The 12,500-nt window shown below is 43.4% G+C and overlaps 1 protein-coding gene and 1 long non-coding RNA gene across 2 annotated transcripts in view; both read left to right on the forward strand.

The window, feature by feature from the left end:
- The window catches only part of LOC128453144 (basement membrane-specific heparan sulfate proteoglycan core protein-like), a 14,833-nt gene extending 3,816 nt beyond the window's left edge, over positions 1–11,017 (forward strand). Inside the window, exons 4-20 of the mRNA XM_053435857.1 lie at positions 77–346; positions 450–740; positions 1,371–1,643; positions 2,255–2,572; positions 3,506–3,778; positions 3,886–4,152; positions 4,670–5,032; positions 5,575–5,832; positions 6,492–6,740; positions 7,091–7,273; positions 7,582–7,827; positions 8,135–8,254; positions 8,377–8,392; positions 8,485–8,576; positions 8,700–8,744; positions 9,214–9,276; positions 9,418–11,017. Of these exons, the coding sequence (XP_053291832.1) occupies positions 77–346; positions 450–740; positions 1,371–1,643; positions 2,255–2,572; positions 3,506–3,778; positions 3,886–4,152; positions 4,670–5,032; positions 5,575–5,832; positions 6,492–6,740; positions 7,091–7,273; positions 7,582–7,827; positions 8,135–8,254; positions 8,377–8,392; positions 8,485–8,576; positions 8,700–8,744; positions 9,214–9,276; positions 9,418–9,428 (3,338 nt within the window). The 3' untranslated portion in view covers positions 9,429–11,017. The remainder of the gene's footprint in view (positions 1–76; positions 347–449; positions 741–1,370; positions 1,644–2,254; positions 2,573–3,505; positions 3,779–3,885; positions 4,153–4,669; positions 5,033–5,574; positions 5,833–6,491; positions 6,741–7,090; positions 7,274–7,581; positions 7,828–8,134; positions 8,255–8,376; positions 8,393–8,484; positions 8,577–8,699; positions 8,745–9,213; positions 9,277–9,417) is intronic.
- Positions 11,018–11,963: 946 nt separating this feature from the next.
- Positions 11,964–12,500, forward strand: part of LOC128453067 (uncharacterized) — a 608-nt gene continuing 71 nt past the window's right edge. Inside the window, exons 1-3 of the long non-coding RNA XR_008341467.1 lie at positions 11,964–12,112; positions 12,266–12,414; positions 12,492–12,500. The exon at positions 12,492–12,500 is cut by the window's right edge and continues 71 nt beyond it. This is a non-coding gene — a long non-coding RNA (uncharacterized LOC128453067). The remainder of the gene's footprint in view (positions 12,113–12,265; positions 12,415–12,491) is intronic.

The following is a 12,500-nucleotide window of genomic DNA, read 5'->3' on the forward strand; positions in this document are numbered from 1 at the left end:
CTTCACTACATGAACTGAGTTTCATAAAGTAATATGAAGGATCCTAATTAAAGATGTGAATATTCTTTCCGAGCAGCACACAGACCCAGAGCCACAGTGAGAGCATCCAGGACGTCCATCCCAGTGGGCGGCTCTCTGACTCTGACCTGTTCTGTGGAGGAGTCTGCTGGTTGGAGCTACGACTGGTTCACACGTTCCCCAGACGCTGAGGAAACCGCCATCGCAACAAATCCTGAGCACAACTCTCTGAGCATCTCACAGGGAGGCAGCTACTGGTGCAGGGGAAGAAGGACTCACTCAGATTTCTTCTCAGAGAAGAGTCACGTGCATCACATCGACAGAACCTGTGAGTAGCAGGCTTTCATGACTGGCTACGATGAAACAGAACCAGTCAGCAGCAATATTAACCAGTTCTCTCTGTTGGTTTTACATTTGTGTTGAATGTTCAGTGTCCAACAGAAGCTTTGTCGTGCTGCAACACAACTGGACTCAGATATTCAGCGGTGAGACGATCTCTGTCCGGTGTGAGATCCAGGGAGGAGGAGACACCCAGTGGGAATATGAATGGAGGACAACAAGCTCCCACCAACCAGTCACTGGTCCAAACACAGCTCCCACACACAGTGAATACAGGCTGGGCCCTGCCTCTGTTTTCCACAGTGGAGAGTACTGGTGTAAGGCCAGAGCGGACTGGTATTCCTCAACAGAGTGGAGTGAGGCCTTCCAGCTGAGAGTAACACGTACGTCCAATCATCTTTCACAACCTCCACGAGGACGTCTTCACCTCTTTCTATTGGTTGTTCTTAGCAGGACCAGTAAAAACTACTATACTTATTTCTGCCCAATCCCCAGAAAGCATCTTGGTGTGGACCTGAACTGGTCCACATGTAAACCAGCTAATGTGGCCCAGATACCTTAAAACCAACCTGGGTCTTTCTGGCACACATCAGGTGCTGTAGGCAAAGTGTGATCTGGATGTGGACCTCAAGTGGTCCATGACTGGAGAACATGGCTCAAACAGCACTAACACATGGGGGCCACCTTCGGCCCTTGTGGTTGACACGTGGTATTGCTTCGGCTCATCTGTGGCCCGGCTCTGGTGAACAGCAGTGGACTGCCCCAGTGCCATCACTCCATGAGGTGTGTGGGCTGGATGCCAGAGTGACAGTGTGGGCCACATCTGGGCCTGAAGCATTGAGCTATGTGGGGATCAATGAACCTTTTACATGTGGAGATTCATCATTAGACCTTTTTGTCTCATATTCTACGATCAGAACTTTGTCCTCTACTGAGGGAAACTCTGCTTCATACGCTTTAATCTTTTTGTCTCATTTAATTTGTCTTTCATTTTCTCTCACACACTTTGAAAGCCGATAAACCCAGACCCAGGCTGACTGCTGATAACACAACCATCACAGGAAAGGGAAGCGTAGCACTGACCTGCTCTGTGGAGAACGCAGCTGAGTGGAGATACGACTGGTTCAGAAGAACCTCAGCCTCCTCTGCAGCTCAGATCCTAAGATATAATGAAACAGATGATGAACTCAGCATCTCAGAGGAAGGCATCTACAGCTGCAGAGGACGGAGAGGAGACACAAGCTTCCTCACAGAGGACAGCAACCGAGTCTCAATAGAGAACAGAGGTAAGAGTCCGTTTAGAAATCCAAACACTAGTTACCTCCTGTGGAGGTTATATTCTGTCCCTGGACGTTTCTTTCTTTATTTGTTTGTCAGCAGGATTACACAAAAACTACCGGATGGATTTCAACAAAACTTGAGACAGAACCAATGAAATTTAGATGGAATCCAAACATCCAGACTTTCTTTAACATGATGTAACTTTAACTGAGCAACAGCGCCCTCTGCAGCCACACGTGATATTTTTCAATAACTTCAGAGTGAAGCTGAACTGATCTCAGTTCAGCTTCACTCTTCAGCTGGTTGTGTCAGTGACTCTCAGTCAGTTCTTCTCTCAGGAGATGGAACCCACTCAGCAGAGTCACAGAGAACAGACGCTCAGGGAGAGAAGGAGGAAACTTTCTCCTTATTAAGACAGAGAATCATTACATTAACCTGGAAGCTGCTGTTTTAAGGTTAAGAAGATGCAAAGTGTTTTTCTTTAAGATTGTGCGATTCTTGTTTGATTCTTTCCCTGATGAAGAGATGAGAGGACTGGTATCTGTACAGTTTGGTGGAGGGAGGAGCTGTACTGAGCTTCTACTTTCTTCTGTTCTCTGTTTCTATTTGTGATCAGTTTCCCACAAGGCCTCTGTGGTCCTGCAACCTGACTGGTCTCTGGTCTTCAGTGGTGAGAGGATCACTGTCCGGTGTGAGGTCCCTGCAGATGAACAGACTGAGTGGGAGTATGAATGGACCAATCACACAGATGAACAGACTGAGTGGGAGTATGAATGGACCAATCCCAACTCAACTACGGCTCCAACACACAATGAACACAGGATTGTCAATGCGTCCTCGTCCGACAGTGGAAGCTACAGGTGTTTGGCTAAAGACAAGAAGAACTTGAATTCCACGACCGAGTGGAGCGATGACGTCACATTAACAGTTTCTGGTGAGAAAGACGGAGTTTTGAGAAACTGGCAAATGTCTCCTTCAGTTTATATTCATATGCGCTGATAAGAAATAGAATACAACTAAAAAGTAACGAGGGATGCACCGATTCAAAAGCTGAACATCTTACCGATATTTATCTGGTTGTTGCGATCAGCCTATTGGCGAGTAAGATGAGGTTCACCGATGTTTAGATGTTATTCTCATCTGGGAGGAAACAAGTGCTGTTCAGAATCCAAGTCAAAACATCCTGGAGACAAACGATCTGGGACCAAGGTCCTGACGATACTCGACCAATCGTGAGTCAGCCTCAGCTGTCAGTCACCATGTTTCACCAGGTTTTTATAACGTCAAAAACTAATTCAGTTCAACTCAAAACTTGAACATACAGAACATACAGTCAGCCACCAGGGGGCGAGCTCACTGTTGTGGAGCTGTGATGTGGTCCATCTTTATATACGGTGGATGCTCAGCACCTTTAGACCAGATGGATGTGGTCCACTTCAGTGCTGCTGCTCCTCTAGCTTTCCTGTGGACAGAATGGATCTGAGCCTAAACTCGTCCACTTGTTAAAGAGCTAATGTGGTCCAACCATCCCAGAACCCACCTGGGTCTTCATGGTAAACATGTGGTGCTCTAGGCAAAGTGTGATCTGGAATCTAACCTAAAGTGGTCCATGTGGTGAATATGGTCCAAATAGATCCAAACGAATCGGGGCCACGTCTGGCAGCTTTGGTTGATGTACGGTACGGCTGTGGCTAACTTGTGGCTCTGATGTGGCAAACAGGTGGTATAATCTGGACCAAACCATTCTGTGCTTCTGCTTTTACTGCTGTTTTAGTTTGTACGACTGCAGAAGACTGAAGGAGATAAATGTTCTACTCATTTCATTCAACTCACATGAAATGGACTAAAGTGTTTTTAACATTAACAGAAAGACCAGCGGCTCACCTGAGTGCTGACCACAGAGCCTTTCCAGTAGGGGGCAGTGTGCTCCTGACCTGCTCCGTGGGCCCAGCATCACCTGGATGGAAGTATTACTGGTTCAGAGGTGAGAAAACCTCGGAGCCCCTGACGGATGAGGACTTCAAGTCACGTGGACAAAGTGCTAGTGCCTCACGTGAAGGACTGTACTGGTGCAGAGGAGGAAGAGGAGATCCAGTTTACTACACCCAGTACAGTCACCCAGTCTGGATTCATGGAATCGGTGAGTGAGGAGAGAATCCATTCTGCGTCCATGATGTTTGTTGAGATGACGTAAAGGTTGATGCTGATACAAGCTGTTATTCTGTCTTTACTGGTGAATATGAACAGTCCACAACACAGCTGCTGTGACTCTTCAACCCAACTGGCCGAGCAGATACAGAGGAGAAGCCTTTACCCTGTGGTGTGAGATCCAGGGAGGAGACTCTGAGTGGGAGTATGAATGGACAGCAACCAGCTCACATGCACCCCCCAACACAAAGGAGTTCAGGATCAGTCTGGGGTCAGATCTGAGCGGCAGCTACTGGTGTCAGGGCCGACTGAAAGGTGCACGGCAGAACTCAACAGGATGGAGTGCTCCACTCACGTTGTCTGACGGTGAGTCAAGTCATTTTTAGTATTAAAGTATAGGTGTTTAACTTTAAATATTACAAAGTTTATATGTGTTATATGCACATGTACAAAAGAGAAGCCAAAGTATCCCAGATACCAGCCATCTTTCACTTTTCAGGTCATTTAGAGCCAGAGTCTGTGAAATCATGATGGAGGTGTGAAGCTGGGGTATCGAGGCCCCGCCCATACATGTGCTCAACCAATCACGAGTCAGAGTCAGCTGTCAATCAGGATGTGTCACTGTTTTTTATAGCATCAAATAACTTATTAAAACCAAACTGATCAGAAACATGAACACGTGAACAAACTGAAATGAAAGAAACCATGGTTGACATGTACTGCAGGCAGCCACCAGGGGGCGGTGTTATAGTTTGGCTTCACTTTTGGGGGCAGTCATGTCGATGGCTGAATGTGAAGCATCCAGAAATGTCATTGGTTCCAAAATGAACATCTGTAGACAAACATGAAGACGTGTTTCTGTTGTGACGATGTTCTGTTTCAGCGGATGCACCACCACCTGTCCTCACTGTGTCTCCATCATGGCTGACTCCTGGAGCCTCAGGGACTCTCACCTGTGGGGGGGTTCCACATCCCACTGCAGGATGGAGGTTCTACTGGTACAGAGCTGACCCCATTAGTTTGGATCCAGTCCCCATGTGTCCCTGGTCATCTCGATACACGTGGAGTGATTTTCACACTCCTAAGTTCAGTTATGAGCTGCTCCCAGGAAGCGACGGAGGAACTGAACAAAACTCCTTCATCATCCAAGGCCTGACGGAGTCAGCAGGTTATTCATGTCGAGCTGGAAGAGGAGACCCCGTGTTTTACACTAAGTACAGTAACACAGAGTGGGTGTGGCCTGTAGGTGAGTTTGTTTCTTTCTCTTGAAGCAGATGTTGTCCCTTCAGTCGGTCAGTTACTTGGGAAACTTTACTTTGGCTGGTTCCTCCAGGTGACTCACTTTTAGAGGTCATAGGTCAAAGGTCAAAGGTCAAGACAGATACAGGGTTAGAGAGACAATCTGAAGTTTATTATGATCAGAGAATCATTCCCCAAAATATAATGTCACATGAAATTATTCTTTGTGTTCATCCTATAGGACTGACCTGAAGTTGATATTATTTATGATCATATGCTCGGACTGACATCATCATGATGTCACTGTGATGTCACTGTGATGTCAACAAACGATGTCGTCCTTCTGACGTTTCCTCTGTAAAATGACTCAAAGCCTAAAATGACTCCTTTAATCTGGAAACATTACAAAGTTATTCTGGTAATATTATGACCTGATTCCCAAAACAAGATGTGACTGAGATGGAGTCTCTGCTGATGACTTCACGTCTTTAATGCTCAACATATTTAAACCATAAGTTTCTGTTTCACACTTCATGTCACGTTTTTCAGATTCCTATTCGTCAGTGTCTCTCACAGTGAGTCCGGACTCAGTGCAGCACTTCATCTATGAAAGCATCCGTCTGACCTGCGAGGGAAACTCTGATGAACTGAGATTGTGGGTGTTAACTGGAGACAGAGTAGAATTGTCAGAGTGCGAGTCTCAGGAGACAATCACAAGCTTCACATGGAACTTGGAAGATCTTTTTCCTGGAGTTTACTGGTGTGGATCTGGATCAGAGATCAGCAACGCAGTCAACATCACTGCAGGTTGTACTTTTTCATTGAATCTATTCACACTGTTCATGTTTCCAACATCCCATAATGTGATTTAAAGGTACAGTAACTGAAAGTGGGGAGCACTGCCTCCCTTCACTGCTCCTTCAGGAGCTGCACCCCCCACATGTACCAAGGTGCATCACATCAAACATGATCTCTGGATGAAATTCACCCTCTTTATTTACACAACCACACGTTCAACAACCAGAATCAGCTGTGAGAGTGTGTCTGTCTGCGTTAAACAAGCAGACATCACGTGACTGTGTGGACGCCACAGCCCACAGCGCCACCCGGAGGCTGTTTCCCTCTCTGCACTCAAGAGGGAGGTCTTTTGGTTGGAGAGCAGGACTTATTGATGTCACATTCAGATTTAGTGAAGCTCTCACTCTAAACCCTGCGCTCACACTCAACTCTCCCCTGCTTGAGCTCAGATGTCCTGCTCTTGAATCCAGGGCTGTGTATTGAAACCAGATGTTTGTCCAGCGCACACACAACGTACAGCTCATGGACGTGAGGAGCAGAATGTGACAAGAAGTGCATTGAATGACTTTGGCTCCACTTTAACATCTAATATTTAGACTCAAGCTGTTTATATACGAGCTGAATTATCAGGTTGTTCACATTGTTGATGGTTTTTTAATTGTTTACAGATTCAGGTCGTGTTATCCTGGAGAGCCCTGTCCGTCCTGTGACTGGGGGACAGTCCGTTACTCTCAGCTGCTCATGGTTCAGAAGAACAAACTTCGATTCCAACATCTCTTTCTACAAAAATGATGAACTCCTCCAAAGTGATGTCAGAAGGAAACTGGAAATCTCAGCTGTGTCAAAGTCAGATGAAGGTTTCTACAAGTGTGAACGTTCAGGAGTCTTCTCACCAGAGAGTTGGATGTCAGTAACATGTGAGTGTGATCAACATGAGGTAGAAAAGGAGTCTCCAGGTTGAGAAGTAGATTAACAACTTTTCTACTCAGTATTTTCACTGAGACGGTTTCTAAACACCAGGTCCACTTGATCAATACACTTACAAAAGAAATTCACATATATTTACAGCTGGAAACTTTTTTTACACAGAGATCAAAGTATTTCTACAAATACAAACTTTTTTTGCAAATATATTAAACTATTTCTTCAAGAACAAAACTTATTCAGACACTTGTTTTTTTTCAAATCAAAATGTCTGAAGTGTTGGTTCTATGTTTCTCCTCGTCATGGATCTTTCTTTGCTCCTCACTGCTCCTCGTCTGATCAGTGACTCCTGCAGCACCTCCCTCTGCGTCTCCTGTGCCGCTGGTCCTTGGGCTGGTTGGAGGCTTCACACTGATTCTCCTCCTCCAGCTGCTGCTGTTGTGTTGGTGCAGGAATTCAAAGAGAGAGAGCTGCTCTGGTTCATTTCATTTAAATCAAACTCATTCCAAACTGTTTTGGTTGGAGAGCAGGACTTATTGATGTCCCATTCAGATTTAGTGAAGCTCTCACTCTAAACCCTGCGCTCACACTCAACTCTCCCCTGCTTGAGCTCAGATGTCCTGCTCTTGAATCCAGGGCTGTGTATTGAAACCAGATGTTTGTCCAGCGCACACACAATGTACAGCTCATGGACGTGAGGAGCAGAATGTGACAAGAAGTGCATTGAATGACTTTGGCTCCACTTTAACATCTAATATTTAGACTCAAGCTGTTTATATACGAGCTGAATTATCAGGTTGTTCACATTGTTGATGGTTTTTTAATTGTTTACAGTTCGAGGTCGTGTTATCCTGGAGAGCCCTGTCCGTCCTGTGACTGGGGGACAGTCTGTTACTCTCAGCTGCTCATGGTTCAGAAGAAAACTCGATTCCAGTTTCTCTTTCTACAAAAATGATGAACTCCTCCAAAGTGATGTCAGAGGGAAACTGGAAATCTCAGCTGTGTCAAAGTCAGATGAAGGTTTCTACAAGTGTGAACGTTCAGGAGTCTTCTCACCAGAGAGTTGGATGTCAGTAACATGTGAGTGTGATCAACATGAGGTAGAAAAGGAGTCTCCAGGTTGAGAAGTAGATTAACAACTTTTCTACTCAGTATTTTCACTGAGACGGTTTCTAAACACCAGGTTCACCAGCTCGATGCACTGATGAAACTTTTTCACTTATTTTTAAAGCTGGAAACTTTTTTTGCACATATTAAAATATTTCTTCAAGAACAAACCTTATTCACACAGTTGTTTTTTTTCAAATCAAAATGTCTGAAGTGTTGGTTCTATGTTTCTCCTCGTCATGGATCTTTCTTTGCTCCTCACTGCTCCTCGTCTGATCAGTGACTCCTGCAGCACCTCCCTCTGCGTCTCCTGTGCCGCTGGTCGTTGGGCTGGTTGGAGGCTTCACACTGATTCTCCTCCTCTCGCTGCTGCTGTTGTGTTGGTGCAGGAATTCAAAGAGTGAGAGCTGCTCTGGTTCATTTCATTTAAATCAAACTTATTCAAACTATTGTCACGATAGTCATGGAGCAGAGGTTGAAAAATAAAATCATGTAACGTGATCATTATTGTCTTTTCCACAGATCTGTGTTGTGACAGGTTGGTTCCACTCTCTCTTGATTCATCTTCAACAAAACATCAATACTTTACTTTTTCTGTTTCATTCACTTGTGATTGTTTGACTGATTCAGGCTCAGCCAGTCTCTGAGAACCAATCAGAGCTCAGACCCAACTGTCCACTACGATGAAGTCCAGCTGCCAGTGTACTCGTCTCTTCTCCACGGTCAGCCGTCCTTCTCCTCCTGAATGCCTTCACAGATATTTCTAACTTGATGCTTTTCAGAAGAACCTAGTCACAAAGTTTCAATTACATTTCATGTTGATTTGATTTTTTATTGACTCGTAGGTGACGACTGCATCTATGAATCAATCAGAGGAGACACGGAGGAAGGTACAGTATAAAATGTGTCTCCTGCTGAGAAGTCCTCAATGAAAAACCTTCTGGTTTCAGGTGGACGGGCAGATGAGGACAGAAATGTCCAACACGAAGTCATGACATCAATACACACGTGTGGTTTTCCAACATCTCATTTTAGTCACATGGTGCAAAGACAGACATTTGGACTCTTCAGTTGAGTCTGAAGCAGAGTTACAGGTGGAAAGGTTCCTCAGACCCGGATCCAGACCAAAGCACCAGAATGTAGTCTGACCCGGATCAAACTGAACCAGGGATCGGTTTTGCTGCGTCCACATAATGTTTGAACAACAAGCTGACGTTCATTTGCATTGGACCACGTGTGGAGCAGCTGAAGCTGGTGAAGCTGGTTGTGATAGAGATATTAGAGTGGCAACGAGATCAACTACATGAATCAAACAGTGGTTCTCCACCTTCTCAAGTCGGTTCTGTCTGATCTTCACAGGAACCCGAGGTGATCCAGAGGAGACGTCTGACTACGTTAATGAAAATCCACATTCAGCTTCAGGTACAAATATTAACAACTGGCTGTTCAGCTACTGGCTCATGTGCATCTGAAATAAACCTCAACTGAAACTCCATCATATCATTATTAAATACTTCTTGTAAAATACTTTAGTAATTTATAGTTATTGTCTCTTTGTTTCAGGAGGACTATGAATGGTGCATCCTCCAGAAAACAAGAGCATGAAAATCAACATTCATCCTTAAACACCTTCACATGTTAGACTCACCAGTTTTAAAACAGCTCATTGGAAAGAACGACTTGATCTGGATTGAATTTCAGTATAAATGAAAAAAGAAATGTTGTGATATTTGCTTTTGTGTTTACGTTCAATATTTCAATTTGCTGATATGGGCCTTTTAAGATATGCTCCGATATGAAAAGGTTTATTTTACAGGATAAATAATGTGCATTATGATTATATTTTACATTGAAATTGTTTTTTTCTTAATTCCAGTTCTATATATTCTGTCGTATTTGTGTTTTCTTTCAATTTATCTTTATTTCCTTATGAATTATTTTTTTACTTAAGTTTTATTGGCAATTGTATACACAAGTGATGTTTTTTGCTCCTTGATATCAGTATCTGCATTGGCCCCTAAAAAAAGTTTATTCTGTATATTTTTGCCGCAGTCATGCAAAAAAAGTTTGAATACAACCTGTGATGTTTTCCATTCATACGTATATATATATATATAAATATGTCTTTGTTATTATTCACCAAGGACTCAATGGAGGACGATGTCAGAAAGGACATCGTCAATCTGTGTGTTATGTTTCATATACAGTCTGTGTGTTATGTTTCATATACAGTCTGTGTGTTATGTTCCATATACAGTCTGTGGTTATGTTCCATATACAGTCTGTGGTTATGTTCCATATACAGTCTGTGGTTATGTTTCATATACAGTCTGTTGTTATGATCCATATACAGTCTGTGGTTATGTTCCATATACAGTCTGTGGTTATGTTCCATATACAGTCTGTGGTTATGTTCCATATACAGTCTGTGGTTATGTTCCATATACAGTCTGTGGTTATGTTCCATATACAGTGTGTGGTTATGTTCCATATACAGTCTGTGTGTTATGTTCCATATACAGTCTGTGTGTTATGTTCCATATACAGTCTGTGGTTATGATCCATATACAGTCTGTGGTTATGTTCCATATACAGTCTGTGGTTATGTTCCATATACAGTCTGTGTGTTATGATCCATATACAGTCTGTGATTATGTTCCATATACAGTCTGTGGTTATGTTCCATATACAGTCTGTGGTTATGTTTCATATACAGTCTGTGTGTTATGTTCCATATACAGTGTGTGGTTATGTTCCATATACAGTCTGTGTGTTATGTTCCATATACAGTCTGTGGTTATGTTCCATATACAGTCTGTGGTTATGTTCCATATACAGTCTGTGGTTATGTTCCATATACAGTCTGTGTGTTATGCTCCATATACAGTCTGTGGTTATGTTCCATATACAGTCTGTGGTTATGTTCCATATACAGTCTGTGGTTATGCTCCATATACAGTCTGTGGTTATGTTCCATATACAGTCTGTGGTTATGTGTGATTATTTCCATGGCTCGTAATTCTCTGTTTGATGAAAACACTCGTCTGCAGACAGTTTAGCTTTTTGTTTTGAAATGTGATGAAATGTAACAGATTATAATTCAAATACATAATTTGATATGTTCTTTCTTTTATCTTTATTAAACTTTGAAATCCCAGCTGGACTCTGTCGATATGTCCTGTTTTATTTTGAAATCCCTCACCTTACGTGTCCTCAGTGTGACTTCCTGTCTGAGTGGGAGCTGGTTTCCTTCTGGTCCACCAGTGTCTCCTCAGCCAGTTGCTCATGTCTGCAGTGGTCAGCTGGTCTTTGCCCAGTGAAGCTCTGCAGCTGATGGATGTTTCCTCCACATGACGTCTCTGTTCTGACCGGTGACTCCGGCTTTCAAGTGAAGACAAGAAGGTTTGTGTTTTATTGTGGCAGGAAACTCTTCAGTTGAACATTTAAACCTTTGTCTCAGTGGGAATACTTTTCTACATCATCAGCCACATGGGGGCGCTGCAGCTGTTGATTTTATCTATGAATTATCTTCTGCAATAATCTCATCAAACCTTGATGATAAAGAAATGTATTTGGGGCTTTGAACCAGAAACTTTATCATAAACAGCTGAGATCTGAACTGCATACAGCTTATCTTTTATTCTATGTAAGTGTTAAGATCCTTCTTTTAAGCAGACCCAAAAAGAGTGCAGACCAGGAACACGGCAGAAAAAAGGTTTATTTGGGAAGTCCAAAACGTTAGGCAGGCAGGCAGAACTCAGTGGTAGGAGACAAACCAGGAAGGTGTGCAGCATAATCACACTGGTGAACGGACGATCTGGCAAAGACAGGGTGAATGAGCTGAGGCTTTATGGAGTGGAGGTGGAATTGATGAGATGAGTCTCAGCTGTGAAGGTCTCCCACAGGAGGCCCCTCCCAGCTGCAGGTTGAGCCATCTGTGGGAGGAGCACAGTGGGGGAAGGGAAGACAAGAGGTGGAGAGCCTGGTCCTGACAGTAAGTTGAAGTTGTGAATTTTACTTCATCAATTCAACTTGAGTTGAATCATTATTATTGTGATTTCTTGATATTATCATTAGTTTGTTTTTCCCCTCATTAAATCAAGGTGGCCTGGTGTTTGCTAAACCACTAAGAGAAATGAACTGGTCACCATGATGGACCCTTTCCACATCAAGTATGGACCAGTTCTGACAGCTGGACTGAGTCTGGCCTCAATCTCTCTTGATATACTGTGTCAAGCATTAATACTGATTTGTTTAGGTAAGTAAGAATATACAGAAGCACTTTAACCTCTCCTCATATGTGTGTGTTTAAATGTCAGTTTAAAATAAATGTATGTGAAGGAATATGAGTCAGTGATACTTGTACAGTGTGTATATAAGTAGAACTCCACTGATCCAAGGTGTTGAACAGGAGGCACCATGAGTGTGGTTCTGGATTTGCCCTACACTCTGTGTATCTGGATCTCTGCTGCAGTGGTCATCATCTACACTCTGCTGGGAGGTCTCTACTCTGTGGCCTACACTGATATTATTCAGCTTCTTCTTATATTCATTAGCTTGGTGAGTTGCTGTTCTTTAAGGTTTTATCAAGTGCTGGAGTCCTTGTCCATTACTTACATTTGTATTTGTCTCTGCAGTGGCTGTGT

Source organism: Pleuronectes platessa, chromosome 12, assembly GCF_947347685.1.
Source record: "Pleuronectes platessa chromosome 12, fPlePla1.1, whole genome shotgun sequence".
In the NCBI taxonomy this organism is placed as follows: domain Eukaryota; kingdom Metazoa; phylum Chordata; class Actinopteri; order Pleuronectiformes; family Pleuronectidae; genus Pleuronectes; species Pleuronectes platessa.